The sequence below is a fragment of the Protobothrops mucrosquamatus genome, unplaced genomic scaffold (genome assembly GCF_001527695.2).
Source record: "Protobothrops mucrosquamatus isolate PMUCROS unplaced genomic scaffold, P.Mucros_1.0 scaffold83, whole genome shotgun sequence".
In the NCBI taxonomy this organism is placed as follows: domain Eukaryota; kingdom Metazoa; phylum Chordata; class Lepidosauria; order Squamata; family Viperidae; genus Protobothrops; species Protobothrops mucrosquamatus.
The window spans coordinates 1,218,328-1,235,805 of NW_015386460.1; the positions used below are offsets into that span (position 1 = coordinate 1,218,328).

At 35.0% G+C, this 17,478-nt stretch overlaps 1 protein-coding gene across 1 annotated transcript in view; it reads left to right on the top strand.

Annotated features, from left to right (window-relative positions):
• The window catches only part of STT3B (STT3 oligosaccharyltransferase complex catalytic subunit B), a 55,884-nt gene extending 40,402 nt beyond the window's left edge, over positions 1 to 15,482 (top strand). Inside the window, exons 7-16 of the mRNA XM_015812424.1 lie at positions 483 to 629; positions 1,444 to 1,492; positions 2,255 to 2,409; positions 5,961 to 6,172; positions 6,868 to 7,055; positions 7,174 to 7,345; positions 10,390 to 10,563; positions 11,536 to 11,649; positions 12,493 to 12,705; positions 13,988 to 15,482. Of these exons, the coding sequence (XP_015667910.1) occupies positions 483 to 629; positions 1,444 to 1,492; positions 2,255 to 2,409; positions 5,961 to 6,172; positions 6,868 to 7,055; positions 7,174 to 7,345; positions 10,390 to 10,563; positions 11,536 to 11,649; positions 12,493 to 12,705; positions 13,988 to 14,068 (1,505 nt within the window). The 3' untranslated portion in view covers positions 14,069 to 15,482. The remainder of the gene's footprint in view (positions 1 to 482; positions 630 to 1,443; positions 1,493 to 2,254; positions 2,410 to 5,960; positions 6,173 to 6,867; positions 7,056 to 7,173; positions 7,346 to 10,389; positions 10,564 to 11,535; positions 11,650 to 12,492; positions 12,706 to 13,987) is intronic.
• Positions 15,483 to 17,478: the final 1,996 nt, after the last annotated feature.

A 17,478-nucleotide genomic window follows, 5' to 3' on the forward strand; every position in this document is an offset into this window, starting at 1 on the left:
ATATTAAAAACAATCAGGTTAGAGCAGGTTTTACAAGGAAAGATTACAGGTTCTAATATGATAGAAATGCTTCAGAATTTGATGTTTTATCATTACTGTAATTCAGGATTGTATTTTGTCCCAAAGTATTTTAATTAATTCCTTTTTCAACTTGTTTCATGGAAATAGGTAGTTGAAAAAATACAATTAAGGATAAAAATTCAAATGAATTGACATGTTAAATATTCAGTGAGTAATAAAAAAGAAAAATGAACATCCAATGGGAAAAAATAAAATAGCTACAGAAAAATTAAAATGAATATATGTATATTAGAAAAATATGAACATCTTAAAATACAATGATCATACATATGACAGCATACATATCAATCCACGTGTCTGTAAAAACATAAAAGAAGTAAAAGAAATGTGCATGATGTGAACAAAATTAGCATTTATTTAGAACAAGGACAAAACACAACTGTTTCTTTTCATTTTAATAGGTGTATTTGCTCTTCTACAAGCCTATGCTTTCCTGCAGTATATGAGAGACAGATTAACAAAGCAAGAATTTCAGACATTATTCTTCTTAGGTATATCTTTGGCTGCTGGAATTGTATTCCTGAGCGTTATCTATTTAACATATACAGGTAAGTAATATCCAATAAATATTTCCTGTTGTGAGTCTGTGCCCAGATACACCTGTTTCAGATATTTTTTGTTTCTGTGCATGAAATAATATGGAGCTTTTTTATTTGATTAAAAAAAAAGGAAAAGGAGAAAAGGCAATGACATCAACAGACTGAGGGAAGATGATGTCAAATGGCTCTTTGGGCAGGCCAGTAGCCTATGCCATGCTTCAGTCAGCAGCCATGGGAAGGTTCCGGGATGGTGGGGGACAGTCAGGCCTGTGATACATGTTATCCTGGGATGTTGCTGGGAATGTGGAGAGCATTGGGTCATACTGGGAACTTATGTGGGGAGAGATGGGGATGATGTGAATGAGCCTTGCCCTGTTCGCTCTGCCTAGATTTTGTTCTGTCCAGAACTAAAATAAATGTTAAATGTTTCATTTCTGCCAAACTATGTGTAGCCTGAAACAGTTTGACAAAATATCAGGAATATGATGGAATATTCATGTCTGCCTCTATTCATAAAATAATCATTTCAGATAATACGGTGTCTTTGGAATTGTGGATGCTTCATAAGAAATATACATTTTACTATATAGAAGTAGAGTGTTAACATGTTCTAAAGAATTGGAAACAAAGGTTCATGTAGGACAGAAAGGCAGACTTTAAAGTCAGCAGATCACTTTGTGCCCCACCAAAACCCTTAGTTTAAAAGTAAGATTGGAGAGAAATATTTTTTTTTACATGGATTGAGAGAACAGTTGATTTTGAAGGTTTGAAAGTAAATGTACATATATGTGGTAGCTTCTAAGTTACTGTAATGTCTTTTCAGGCTATATTGCACCATGGAGTGGCAGATTCTACTCATTGTGGGATACCGGGTAGGTATGAATATAATGTAAAATTACATAATCTTTGACCTGTTAATGGAAAATAGTTAGCCACCAACCACCACTCTGTCTCTCTCCCAGCAAGAAAAAAAATATTGAGTATAAATAACAGCTTTTACTATATACACTAAAATAATTTAAAATTTCCATTAGTGTCAATAGATATTTTCTTTTGATATTATAGTACAACAACTGTTTTTTATTTAGTTTCTTATTTTTCATCTTTGGATTCATCTATAACTTATTCATGATTAATATTGAATTTATATTTAATATTCTGTATTGTCAGGTTTTTATGATTCATTGTGTTAATATACACATTTTAAAGGAGAAGATAATGTTACTTCATTGAACAGAATATGAATTTGTTTTACCTTGTTATATAACAATAGTGTAATTTATAGAATGCAAAAGAATACTTTGACATTTATGACATGCCATTTTTTTCATTCTTTGAATAAATGGCTACATTTGATCATATCATTTGGTTTTTAACAAAGTATCAAAGGAAGTTTAAGAACCACTTTTTCTTAATTTCTAGAATTTAACTGCAGCAATGTGTAGGACATATAACCACTCCAAAAAAATCACCTTATACAAATCTTTAAAAGATAAGAATATGACTGGTATTTAAAGACATTGTGTATTTAATTTGAAATTTTTCAGTAATCTGAAGCTGTATTTTTTTATCAATTTATCAATTTTAGAGTTTCATCACTTTAAAATAATTTGAATTTGATTCTTTTAAACAAGGTATGCAAAAATTCACATCCCGATCATTGCCTCAGTGTCTGAGCATCAGCCTACAACTTGGGTTTCCTTCTTTTTTGATCTACATATTCTCGTCTGTACTTTCCCAGCAGGCCTGTGGTTCTGCATCAAAAATATCAATGATGAAAGAGTCTTTGGTAAGAAGAAATAACTTTTCAAATGAAACTTGAATTGCTAGCATTCTTGTTGTGTTTATTGGAACATATTTCTCAGAAATTAAAAATGATAATATATTTTTTATTTAGGTTTATTAACTTTATAATCAATGTCATTTCATACTTTTATTTTTATAATAAGACAGCCCATGACCTGCTGAGTCATTCTTCTTTCCACATACAATATAGGTTTGCACTGTTTATCCTACCCTCACTATCTTCAGGAAAGTCCAGTGAAGCTGCCACTTCCCCTTCCACCTCCTTCTCCTTGGCTTGCCCACAGAACTGCCTGCCACTTTGCTGGGAGGGAGAAGGGAGAACCAAGGGAGTTGCCAACCATGAGAAAAACTTCATCTTCAAGAGCTGCCTTCCTCTAGCGAGGAAGAGGGCTCATTCTTTCACTGTTGGTGCCCTCAATCAGCTCTACCATCATCAGCCCAGGTGCTAGGTAATCTTAGGCAGCCTGCCCTCTCACATCCTCTAATTTTATTTATTTCTGTTCTGCACTGTTGTGGAAAAATGTTTTTTTTTGTATTTTATTGCATTTGCCTAGGAGCTTATGATGCTCAAAATACTATTCTATCAATAATGAAATTATTACAGCAGGTATCTTCTATTAGCAGGTGCACGCCCTGTTTGGTTTTGCTGAGCAGGAAACAATTCTTGTAAATTCGTAAATTTATTTGGCATATTAGACTGGATATTTAAGCCAGAGTAACCCATTGTGGGGATAAATTTGATATACTTTTCAGTTATTCCCCCCCCCCCAAAAAAGTTATATATTCCTATTGTAACTTTTTCAAAATGGCTTGACAATATTGAGAACATTCAGGACCCGAAGGATAGAACCCTTTTTGTCTCTAGTGTTTCACAGATGAAGGTCTCAATTATGTGTTTTTTAAAATTTATTCATATTTTATTTATTTACTTATGATATTTACAGTGCATTTAGTAAGTATTCAGACCCCCTTCACTTTTTTCAACTTTTGTTATTCTGCAGCCTGATTCTACAGTTGTTGAAATTCATTTTTTTCTCATTAATGTACACTCAGTACCCCATGACAAAGTGAAAACAGAATTTTATAATAATGATGATGATGATGGAAGGGACCTTGGAGATCATCTAGTCCAACCCCTGCTCCGCTGGAAACCCTATACCATTTCAGACAAATGGCTGTCCAATCTTTTCTTAAAACTTCCAGTGTTGGAGCATTCACAACTTCTAGAGGCAGGTTGTTCCACTGATTAATTGTTCTAACTGTCAGAAAGTTTCTCCTTAGTTCTAGGTTGCTTTTCTCTTTGGTCAGTTTCCATCCGTTGCTTCTTGTCCCGCCTTCAGGTGCTTTGGAGAATAGCTTGACTCCCTTTTCTTTGTGGCAACCCCTGAGATATTGGAACATTGCTATCATGTCACCCCTCATCCTTCTCTTCATTAAACTAGACATACCCAATTCCCGCAACCGTTCCTTATATGTTTTAGCCTCCAGCCCCCTAATCATTCTTGCTCTTCTCTGTACTCTTTCTAGAGTCTCAACATCTTTTTTACATCATGGTGACCAAAACTGGATGCAGTATTCCAAGTGTGGCCTTACCAAGGCATTGTGTCTGTAAATGTATTAAAAAGAAAAAAACTGAAATATCACATTGGCATAAGTATTCAGACCCTTCATTCAGTACTTTGTTGAAGCACTTTTGGCATCAATTACAGCCGCGAGTCTTTTTGGATATGACGCGACAAACTTTGCACACCTGGATTGGGGGATTTTCTGCCATTCTTCTTTGTAAATCCTCTCAAACTCAGTCAGGTTGGATGGTGATCATCGGTGGACAGCCATTTTCAGATCCCTCAAGAAATGTTCAGTAGGATTCAAGTTATGGTTCTGGCTGGGCCACTCTAGGATATTTAGAGAGTTGTCTCTAAGCCACTCCTGTGTTGTTCTTTGCTGTATGCTTAGGAAAGTGAATCTTCAGCCCAGTCTGGGGTCCTAAGCGCTGTGGAACTTTGGAGTTTTGCTCCATTCAGCTTTCCCTCAATCCTGACCAGTCTCCCTGTTTTTCTTCCTGCTGCTGATGCTACCATCACCATGCTTCACTGTTTGGAAGATATTGGGCGGGTGATGAGTGGTACCTGGTTTCCTCCAGACATAGCATTTAGAATTGAAACCAAAAGTTCATTCTTGGTTTTATCAGACCAGAGAATCTTGTTCCTCACAATCTGAGAGTCCTTCAGTTGCTTTTTTTGCAAAGTCCAAGTGGGTTTTCATGTGTTTTGGACTTGAGGAGAGGCTTCTGTCTAGCCACTCTGCCATAAAGCCCAGATCAGTGTGGGGCTGCAGTGATGGTTGTTCTTTTGGAACTCTGTCCCATCTCCATAGAGGATCTCTGGAGCTCAGTCAGAGTGACCATCGGGTCCTCTCTTACTAAGGTGCTCCTCCCCCGATTGCTCAATTTCACTGGCGACCAGCTCTAGTTGTGCCAAACGTGTTCCGTTTGAGAATTATGGAGGCCACTGTGCTCTTAGGAACCTTCAGTGCAGCAGAAATTTTATTATAGTCTTCCTCAGATCTGTGTTTTGCAATAATTCTGCCTCTTAGCTCTGCAGACAGTTCCTTTGACCTCATGGCTTTTGCTCTGCTACAGTAATGTCAGCCTTCTATAGAGAGGTGTGTGCCTTTCCAAATCATGTCCAATCGATTTAATTTACCACAGGTCAACTGCAATTAAGGTGTAGAAACATGTCAGCAGCGATCAAGAGAAATGGAAGGCACCTGAACTAAATTTCAAGTGTTGTTGCAAAGGGTCTGAATACTTATGCCAATGTAATATTTCAATTTTTTCTTTTTTAATAAATTTACAGACATTTCTAAAATTCTGTTTTCACTTGTCATCATGGGGTACTGAGTATAGATTAATGAGAAAAAAATGAATTTCAACAGTAGTATCAGGCTGTAGCATAACCAAATTGACAAAAGTGAAGAGGGTCTGAATACTTTCTTAATGCACTGTATGTAATGCTGGATTCAGCTAAAATTACTCCAGTCATTTACATAAGAACAGATTGAAAATATCGAAGCTGATATGATGACAAAAGCTCACCTCTAGAACAATAGCTATTTACTAAAAAGATAAAGGTTTCCCTTTCAGTTGTGTTTGACTCTAGGTTACAATGCTCTTCTTCGTTTCTTGGCTGAGGGAGCCAAAGATAAATTTCCATAGTCCTGTGACCAGCATGGCTATATGCCAAAGGCACATGAAATGCTGTTACCTTCCCATTGAAGTGGTACCTATTAATCTACCTGCATTTGTATGCTTTCAAGCTGCTAGGTGGGCACAAGCTGGAATAAGAAATTAGCAATCATTAAATTGCCCTTTCAGTGAATTTTAAGGATGATATAATTCAAATGATGATAAAGTTTGATCATAAACTTCTGGGAAATAAACATTCAAGCTTTAATTCAAGCTTCTTGTGTATTTGAAAAATTGCATTTGTGATGAACCTAATATTAAAACTGAATGTCTGTGTGTCTTTGCAGTGGCTCTGTATGCAATCAGTGCTGTTTATTTTGCTGGAGTGATGGTTCGCCTGATGCTAACTTTGACTCCAGTGGTTTGTATGTTGTCAGCCATTGCTTTCTCAAATGTTTTTGAACATTATTTGGGTGATGATATGAAGAGAGAAAATCCTCCAGTAGAAGATAGTAGTGATGAAGATGATAAAAGAAATCCAGGAAACCTTTATGATAAGGTGAGCCTTGAAGAGTTTGATATTTGTCTAAATTAATTTAAACAGAAATGTTTAATATAGGTGAAAATCATATAAGTGGAAATAATAATGTTATTTATCAGTGGTCCCCAATTTTTCCACCTTGACGGCCCAGTGCAGGGAGGGCATGTGAGTGGCAGGTATATGGGTGCATGCACATCTCTATTGCTGCGAGCGGCAGGGATGCACGCCCACCATTTGTGCGAATGGAGCTTTGCGCATGAGCAGAGGGTGCTGATGTGAGTGAAGCTTCATGCATAAGCACAAGGGCCCACCACTTGCATGAGTAGATCTGCATGCGCATTTGCCTGTTGCTCACATGGCCCGGTTTCAAACAGGCTGCTGCCCAGTAGTGGGCCACAGCCCAGAGGTTGGGGACCCGTATTGTTTATGATCTCTGCATACTTCATCAAACTATTAATTTTTTCCCATCTTTCATTATGATTTTACCATTTTAGTGTCCAAAACATGGTTGAATATACTTAAGGCAGATTTATATTATTTGTATCCCTTATACATTCCATTTTGAAAAACTCTTTTCACCTGAAATATTTCAATTCTTAAAGTACTTTTTAAAATCAGAAATGGTGAGACTTTCATTACTGAAAACAGGATTTTTTTAAACTCTGAAATCTGACAGATTAAAAGGAAACATTTAATTTGTTTTCTTTGCTCAGGCAGGTAAAGTGAGGAAACATATATCTGAGCAGGAAAAAACTGAAGAAGGTCTTGGGCCCAATATAAAGAGTATTGTCACAATGTTGATGCTAATGCTATTGATGATGTTCGCTGTTCACTGTACATGGGTAACCAGCAATGCCTATTCCAGTCCAAGTGTTGTCTTAGCCTCTTACAATCATGATGGGTAAGATTCACTATTTTTATATATCCATTATTTACAATACATTGTTATTACTCAAAGCATTGTTAATATGAAGTGGTAATTATTTTGACATGATCTTAACTTTTTATTTCTCTAATAGCACACGGAACATTTTGGATGACTTTAGGGAAGCCTATTATTGGCTAAGACAAAATACGGATGAACATGCAAGAGTAATGTCTTGGTGGGATTATGGCTATCAAATAGCTGGAATGGCAAATCGAACTACTCTAGTTGATAATAACACTTGGAATAACAGCCACATAGCTCTGGTATGTAGTGATTATTGATCACAGATGTCACTATAAATACTGGTTTCATTGTAACATATTATACATATTCCATTATGGTCATCAAAGCTTAATTCTAAAAAGAACAGATTATGAGACAAGAATGTGCCAAGATTATAGTATAGTTTTTATAGGATTTAGTTCACACTTAATATAATTTTCAAATTTTATGAAGAAAAATATATTGATATATGTAGACTGATTTCAGTACCTGTATTTTATGTTTCCAACACTGGAATTTTAAAAAATGTTATTGCTATTTTAAACTGCATGTTTTCTTGCATGTGAACTTTGCAAGGCAGTGATGGTGAACTTTTTAGAGACCCAGTGCCCAAATTGCAACCCAAAACCCACTTATGTATCGTCAGGTGCCGGGTAGGTGTGACCAATTGCGTGGGCATGGCCCATTGGGTGGGTGTGGCTGTGGTGGTAACGGCAGACTGGGTGGGACTAAAAAGTTCAATCAATCAATTCCAATTTTGCAAAATCTTTTTTTCCCCGCGAGAAGTTGAAATTGACTGATTGATTGAACTTTTTTTTTTTTTTTTGGCACACAGCAGCGGAGGCCTAAAGCGAAAAGGTTTTATAAAACCCAGCTGAAGGCCTAGGACTGGGCGACGGTGCGCGTGCCCACAGAGAGGGCTCTGCGTGTCGCCTGTGGCACACGTGCCATAAGTTCGCCACCACGGTTGCAAGGCATTCCAAATGAAGCTAGCATATAATAAGAACTAGTTATTTATCGGAATAGCAATGTTTTTTTTTCTCATAAATCTCAGCTGAGTTTATTTTTCTTGTTATATAATTTATTCATTGCAAGACTGGACATACTGTGATCCATTTGCATCTGCAGTCCTAAATATGTATTGCTTGGAGTTCTTAAGAATCTTTATTTTTTTAAAAAAGAAAACTGCAATGAAGGTTAAACATAAGAGGGTCGAAACGCTGGTAACCTTGATACATATATTTTGTAAAAAAAATATAATAAACCTTACCAAAAGTGAATCCCTGAACTGATCTTGCTATATTGCAATAATTGAAGTAGCTCAAAATGTAATATCAGCTTTATTGTGGTACTTTAAACTTATAATCTTTTTGTACTTTTGCTAGATTTTTTTTATATTAGTAACAAGATTACTCTAATTTAAAATATAGTTAAGAAATATGCTGAAGTTACATTATATTGATAACTGCTATGACATAAATGCTTACACCTGGCAGGAAGATGCAAGTTCCAGACCTGCAGACAGATAAGTGACTGTTGGGTAGGGGATGGTGGAAGGGGGCAAAGGGGAGGTACAGCAGAATACAAGAAGTGCAGTAAGGGTGGGGGATGTTATGAAGGGGTGCACAAGAGGCACAGGTCAGGGATGGTGCATGAGAGTGCATCATGGGTGGGGGAGGAATGCAGGGGTGTGACATGGATCAAGAAGGGTGTATAAGCATGCAGCAGGAGTTGGGGAGAGTATGCAGAGGTGTGACACAAGTTCAAGAAGAAGAAGCACATACTGGGAGAGATGGTGGTGCCAGTAACTGGCATTGTGTGTGCACAGAGGGCTGGAAAAGGAGGTGGGGGAGATTTTGTATAACTTGCAGTTCTGGATTTTTCTGGAATTAATATACCCATGTATAAATCCTTGCTCAGCTAGCATTATGAAAGGGCAGTTTTTAAACAATGAATTGAAAAATAAGTCACCATACTATTAGCACCTATCAAAAAGTAGTGATAATTTCTTCTTTCCAAACTATTGTCATCTTGGCAGATAAAATAGAGGATTGGATAGAAAATGGTACTTTTTGAAAGGACGGGGTTGATTCTTAGAAAGTTTGAATTTGGATATAAATTTTTTGTTATGTTCTGTGACCTAGAGAACTACTAAATTAATTTATCTTTTAATTAAACAAGATTCTAAATTGGATTGGGTTTATTTCATAAGAGATGAAATAAGGTAAGTTGGGCTAATCTTGTGATTTGATAGTAAAGATTGCTTTTTCAGTAGAAGTAAATAAAATTCTTTTGTGCTCATATAGATTTCACATATATTCAATTTACAGGTAGTCCTTAGGTTACAACCATTTGTTCAACAACAGTTCACAATTATGGTGGCCCTCAACAAGTGGTATTTACACCTGGTCCCCAAAGTCATGGCTGTTACAGCTTCCTTGTGATCATGTGATAAAAATTGGTTGTTTAGCAACTTGTCTACATTTATGGCCATGAAGCAAATTGCTCTGGTCCACATATCTTCTCCCCCCCCCTCTTTCCGTTTGGCCACACTACACAGTGGCACTAAGTGACAGCATTTGGGTTGTCCTCTACTTCAGCCACAGGGCAACCTCAGCCAAGAAGTGATGCCTCAAATCCCACAGTACAGCCAGCTAAGTGCTGTAGTGCAAAACTCCAGCTGTAAGCAACTCCTTGTGCATCATAGACCCTGCTGCTTCCAGCTGACCTTCACTGTCTTCCTCCCACTGCTGAAAAGGCGTACCTGGCCTGAATCTATGCCAGGCAGCTGTTAGCCATGCCTTCTTCTTGATGCTATTTGTACCATTCTCCAAATCACATTTATGGCCACTTTCCCTGGCCTTCTGCACTTGCACCACAGCACTGCTTTCTCCAACTCTTGCACCACCTGTGCTAGTTCTCCCCCATCCCCATATGACACTCCTGCACTCCTTACTTATACTTAGTACTCTCAGCCTTCTTGCCTAACAACCTGCACATCTTGGATTACAATGACAACCACTACTAGTCGCTTAGCAATGACAATCCTGGCCTCAAATTGCTATAGTAACTCCAGGACTACCTATACATGTACTTTTTCTGATGTACATATTTGTATGTAACTTTGGAACTGAAAACCAAGTTGCTAAATTTCAAATTCACAGCTGGAAACTGTGTCTGTTAAACTTGAAAATGCTAGAGTGGTTTATTTAAAAAACATGCAGACTTAACCAAATTCAAAATACCTAGAGTTAAGGTAAATTTAAGGAGAATATATTTACTTTAAAAATATTTTTTATTCTAGGTAGGAAAAGCTATGTCATCAAATGAGACAGCAGCCTATGAGATCATGAAAAGTTTAGATGTGGATTATGTCTTAATAATCTTTGGAGGTGTAATTGGCTATTCTGGTGATGACATCAACAAATTTTTGTGGATGGTAAGGATAGCGGAAGGAGAACACCCTAAAGATATTAGGGTAAGTCAGAACAGCTTTTAAAATGTATACTTAGCACATGCAGTTTTTCTGCCTTAGCATTTTTGTTTAATATAACAAGATCTTATGTATAATGCTTTCATCTTTCTGTAAAAGAAATTATCCCAAATTTGTTAGATATTTCTATGGACACTTATATACATTGGCTAGAATTACAGTGTCCTAATTAACTAGCATATTAAGTAGTAGTTACTGTGTATTTGTCACTTTTGATGTTTTGATACAATATAGCCAAAAGTGAAGATGAAATGAAAACATATTATCACTTAGTCTTATAGCAATAAGACAAAAATTAAAACAAGGAATTACAAAATGAATATTTAAAAGTGAATTAGTAATCAAATCATTTTTACACTTGAATTGCCCACTATCTTTTTGTAAGAATTCTTCAAGCACTATACAGGTCATTGTTGACTGACAATCTGTCACCTAGTGAATTTTCAAAGTTGCAACAGACCTCGGGGGGGGGTATTTATGATCCAGTTTGTGACCACATGTTGGGTGCTCAGCAAGGAGCCACATGGCCCTTTGCAGGGTCCAAGGATCATATGACCATATTTTATGATATCTTTATCAAAAATCAGCATTTACTTCTTGTTTTTGACTTATAGCGATCCATTAGTTCTTTTTTAACAACTTCCATATTCACTTAACCACCACTGCAAAAAAAGTCATCAAATCAAGTTGGTCATGTGAGTGATTTGATTTATGATCGTCATGACTTAGGACTGTGGTGGATAGCTCCATTATGGTCTTAAATGGAAAACTACTTATACATTTCTCACCATTGTATGCTTCTTAGAATACAAATACAATCTGTGGAAAAAATTAGAACTACTCTGAATCACTCTAGGTTTTTTAGCAATTATTTGTTTACAATAACTGATTATTGTATTTTTATTCTATTTTATCCTGTTTTTCTAATCTGGCTTCATTTCTTTCTTTTTCTTAAAGGAAAGTGATTATTTCACTCCACAAGGAGAGTTTAGAGTTGATAAAGCAGGATCTCCGACCTTGCTGAACTGTCTTATGTATAAAATGTCATATTACAGATTTGGAGAAATGCAGGTTAGTCCTATGTGTTTCGGTGCACCTTAATAGTAATGTTTCATTATTTTCCTATGTATATCCCAGACAGTACACTTCACAATTATTGTGTTGCATAAAATCATCATTTTTAGTTCTTTCTATAATATGATAAAAGTGAAATAATTGTTAAGTAATCCTAAAAAGGAAAAGAAAGGAAATTCTTCCTTGTAATGATAGATAAGCATGCAGGGTCACAAAATATTTTCTGTATCTATCCTTTACCAACTTGTACTAGTTACCATTTTGTTACTGAGCTCAATTCAAAGTTTGGTTTTTACCTCTCAAAATTCGAGATTAGATTGGTTTCAAAATTCCACTGTGTCTTTATATTTCCTTGTCAACTAAGATATAACAAATGGAGACTAGTTAAAAGGTAGCCTTAATGGCATTTAATTCTCACTGGTAATCTTTTACAGGAACAGCATTTAATTTTATTTCAAAAGCATTCTTTTGGTCTGCTTATTATTGACAATGCATGATCTGCATTTATAACTTTTATATACTATGATTATTAGTTTATGAAATTTCTTTGGTCACAATTTGAAATAGAAAATAAGGATTACTTTCTAATAGGGGAGGGATTCTGTTGAAATTCTTGATATTTTCTCCCTTTTTTACTGAAACTGCTTACTTATTTTACATTTAATTTATATAGTTTAATACTGGACTTTCATCATGCTTTATTCCAAATCATATAAAAAACTGTATGAATAAAATTTTCAGATCTGTTGCCCATGTTTTCAAGATAATGTATATACCTTTGTAGTACCATGTCTAGAATTTAATATACCTGTTAACTAATGGGTTGTGTTAATTTTGTAGCTGGATTTTCGGACTCCCCCAGGATTTGATCGAACCCGCAATGCTGAAATTGGCAACAAGGACATTAAGTTTAAACATTTGGAAGAAGCCTTTACTTCAGAGCACTGGCTTGTTAGAATATATAAAGTGAAAAAGTTAGACAACAGAGAAACATTGGACCATAAGCCTAGACTAACCAACATTTTACCAAAACAGAAGTATTTGTCAAAAAAGGTGGGTTCTTAGTGAAATTTTCAAAGGAAATTTTTAATACTACACTAGTTTTACCAGATACTATTAGGTCTTTCTATTAGCCACATAAATGGATACTTTTGTTTCCAATAAAAGAACAGCCGAAATAATAATGATTAACATTTGATTAATAAAGCATGTGGGATTATATTTATCATTTGTACTCAGAGGCAGACTATGCCCCCAAAATCCCATAAATAATAAAATTGACTATCTAAAATACATTAATAGTATTCTAGTTATTATGTTGTTTCACTTAGTAAATGTGAAAATATCTTTCTGAAAAATGATGCTTAGACATTTCAGAATGACTTATTTTGTAAAATAATTAAACCTGAACTTGTTGTTGACAGCTCAAGTGTCTGCCTTTTTCCTGTTTTAAAATCATCTCATTTGAATACATTTTTTCATCATTATTGTGTTGTAATCTAGTCTATTGGACAATCAAGTCTTCAGGAATTAAAATAAAATCCTCTTCAAATAGAAAAGTTTTACCTGATTTTTTTTTAATAAGAAAGTAGTCTACTATAAACATTCAAGCAGCAATTCTGTGTTTTGCATGTTTTAAATGTGAAACAAAGAAAATAGAACTCGGTGTAGGTAATTATTTTGCGTGTGTGTGTGTGTGTGTGTGTGTGTGTGTGTGTGTATGCAAAATAATTACATTTGACAAAATAAACATCGCAACACATTTTATTTTAGAAATATCTGGAACATGGTAGAACTGTTTTTGTTTATAGTCCATAGAAATTAAAATGTAAACCTTGGAGCATTATTTTTAAATAATAACCACAATAACTCTTTTAAAATAATTAGAGTTTATGAGTGCAGTTTTTGGAATACTTCTTCTTGTGTTGAATACTAAAAATTACGGTGGCATTAGCAGAAAGCAAACAGCATTGAGAAATATTTTTCCTTGCTACAGGACAATATGCTAAATAACTGTCATTCAACTTAAATAGCGGTGTTTGCTGCAAATAAGTGTAGTCTGAAACCTAAAACCTTAGGTTTCATTGAAAACAACAGCAATGACTAAAGGAAAACATTCATAGAATAACATTCTTAAATTTGTGGTGAGGGATTTGGGGAACATGCTACATGTCAGAATTAGTACACATTCCAAAGTACCTGCATATGCTACTTCCTACCTTTTTAGCCTTGACTTAAAACATAATAATTAAGGATTCTGGAGCAATACAAAAACATGAGCATTATCGCTAGAGCATTATAAATAACTAATACACTATTCTGTTTTTCTTTTTAGACTGCCAAAAGGAAGCGTGGCTACATTAAGAATAAACTAATTTTAAAGAAAGGCAAGAGACCCAACAGGAAGACAGTTTAAAAACACTGTACTGATTGCTAATATTGAAGCAGTTGTCCTTGAGATAACCAGTCTTTGCCTTTAGCTCAAGTCATGTTTCACAGCAACATGAGGGTACAGAACCATCTTTGGTCCAGATTATTGTACAAAACTTTCAGGCAATGTCTGACTTAAATTTTGGCTTATTGAGAACAGCTGTTTTAGATTTGTATTGTGGAGCAAGACAGGGCTGCTGTCCAGGTCTTAGTGGCAGATTTTTTTAAATGGGTACATATTATCCTTCATATTAATTGAATTTGAACTGATTGCACCAAAGAGCCCTTTAATTCGGTCCTTGGCACATGCATACTTGTCAGTTTTTTTTAATCTTCTGTTGAACAGCAATATCTCAACTGGAATGATAAAATGTGAATTGCTTAGCCTCATTGTGACACTTGCAACAGTGTGGGTATTTTAACATTTCAGCTAGTAGAACAACTCTTTTGAGGTATTTATTTTATGAGACAACTCTCGTTGCAGTATGTTGTGTTCAAGACTGTATATCTAGATGAAATTTCACTAATTATGGCACAGATTATGTGCTTGGATGAGGCCATTTATTTTGAGAAGAAGTGGTCTTGCTGCCCTTCAAGGGTATGTAGTAGATCTTGCACCGAAGAGGTAAATACAAGGGCTACATTTGAACCTTATATCTGAGACGACAGTAATGAATGCCATTGAGCACCATAGCACCTGGTGTTCTTGTTTAACCAGAAGTTTATATTATACAATATTTTGGCCTGTTCGGAGAAAAATTGACAAGTATCCAGACTTGTTTCCTGCATCTATTACAGGCAGAAAGGTTTATAAGTCTGCCTGCTTATCTGTCTTTTTCATGGGGTTGGGTTTCTGGAAATAACTAAGTTTTTCTCCATATTTTTATTTAGTGCTTCTGTTGATGGAATTTCTGCTTTGAATATGCATTGTCTTTTATAGTTTATGAAAAAGATTTTATCAGGTGCACTAAATCATAAATGGAGACTGAACATGTTCAATTTCCAACTATACAAACTTGAACATTATTTGTTATTTTATTAAAAAATGTATATAGGTAGGATTCATTGATGGCCACAGGATATAATTTTGATATAAAAAACAACTTATGCCAGCTTTGTTGGTGTAAAGCAGAATAGTATGTACCTTCCCAAAAAATATCATTTGATCAGTGAGAAAGTAACTGCTGACATTACAGATGTATGATTTTTATTTGTATTTTTTTTTCTTTTGGATTAAAGCGGTTATAAATCAATAATGCAGTAGCAACATTTTCACAAAATCTGGATTTCTGACCCTTTGTCACTGAGATTATATTACTTTGTTGCTTTACAATTCAATGCAAACCCGTTGTTGACTATAGGGATAAATAAAATTAAATCAAGTTTTTGTGTTAAATGGCTGGCTGCTATTTTCTTTTTTATTTATTACCTTGAGGCTTCAAAAAGTTGCTGTGTTAAGGACCTGACTCACCATTCATTCAAACCTATATCTGGCAAATGTTGTCATTTCTACATTGAGAATTGTAAATTTTGGTTATGACTTGCTTACACATTTTCTCTTGCTATAATTGCTTCTGTATACATAATGTATACTTACACATAGTGTGCTACCACTACATTATAATTATATACAAATTTAATAATTTGGGACAAACTGGAAAACATTTTACACTATTTACACTCTGCTTTTAATACTGATGAAATTTATCCTGACATACACTAGACTTCTCTCTTATTTGTATTGTATTTAAAAATTCTAATGGAGAATTCTGATTACCTATTCTGTATAATATGCCTCAAGTTCTCTTGTATTTTTTACACATTTAATTTCAGTTCAGAATTCATCGGGCAATATTCAATGAATTACTAATTTTAACTATTCACACATTTGTTAAAAAGAAATATAGGAGTATACTTAAAAAGTGGATTAAACAAGTGATACTTTAATTTTTCAACAGTCGCTGAAACATTTTACATGCTTTCATGCTTGTTTTTCCCTTTTTTCTGCTACTTTTTTTCTGTTAAGATTTTAATCGGAGGATGAGCAAGTCAACATCATAGGTGAAACATAATGGGGCCACTATTCTTCTAGCTGTTGCATTCTACTTCTAACTTTTCTTGATTGGCCCACAAATCTTGCTTGGGCTGATTTTTTTCTGATGAGAAAGGCACATGATGATTTTTATTCCAAGAGATGTGTCAGCAGCACTATACCTGAATATGTGCTGGGATATGCCCTGTAGTTCAGTTCTATCAAACAGTATTCACTTCCTTCTAGATCTTATGAATCCTATCTTCACCACTGAATATTATTGCAGTTTCATACAAGTCCCTTGCTGATACATAGGAGTTTGAACCAATAACCTCCAGGGCTTTTGCTTGTTTCATTGATTCATTGAACCAAATCATCTGGCATGTGATGTGCCAATGTGAGAACATATTGACTCTTTTAGATTATACAATAAAGTGGTTGCAACTAAATAAATAAATACTTCTTGCAGTAGATAACCAGTCTCTCATATAGTGTATAGGATTTCTGGCCCAATTGTCCACAATAAACTGCTTCAGCAAAGTAATATAAAAGTGTTTTCTAGCATGAACTTGTTTCGCGGCATGCCACATTATTTCTAAGGGATGAGATAGTAGTGGCCGTTTCAAAATACTAATTTCATTCTTTAATCTTTTTCTTGTAAGCTTACTTGTATAGTAGGAATCATTTTCCTGCTGCACAATCTGCTTGTGTTCCAGTTTGATGGATGGATTAAAATTCTCTGATGTAAGGTAGAATTCGTGCTTCTTTCAGTGATGGCATTCAGATTCTGAGGCAGGAAAGCATCCTCAGAATATATTCATACTACTTTCTTGCTTAACAGTAAATCCTACACTCTTATTTTGGAATTCGGTGTTTAATGTCTGACGGACGTAGTAACCGTGTAGCTTGAAAAATTCTATTTTCAATTAATCTGTTCTTAAAAACATTTCTCCAAAAATCTAGCTTTTACCTTTTTGTCAAACATGAGACAAGCATCAATGTTGCTTTTAGAAATCAATAGCTTCCATTTTATACCTTCTTGTAAGTTCCATTTTATCTAATGCTTTTCTGATGGTGGGATCATTAAGTAAGGTTAGAGAGACTTGCAGATTCCTGGATTTTGTTCTGGGATTCTTTCTGGCTTCCTTAATTTATTATATTATGTTTTTGGAGTGATTTTTTTAATAGGACAGTCAGCTTTAGAAAGATTCTCCATTATCTCATATTTCAATAATCTATTTCTAACTTTGAATCAATGGCATTACAGAGCTTTAGAAATGATTTTATAAAACTTTCAAGATTGATAGGTACCAGTTACTTCTTTATGGAGGTTTTCAAAATATCCTTCAGGTGGGGAATGACAT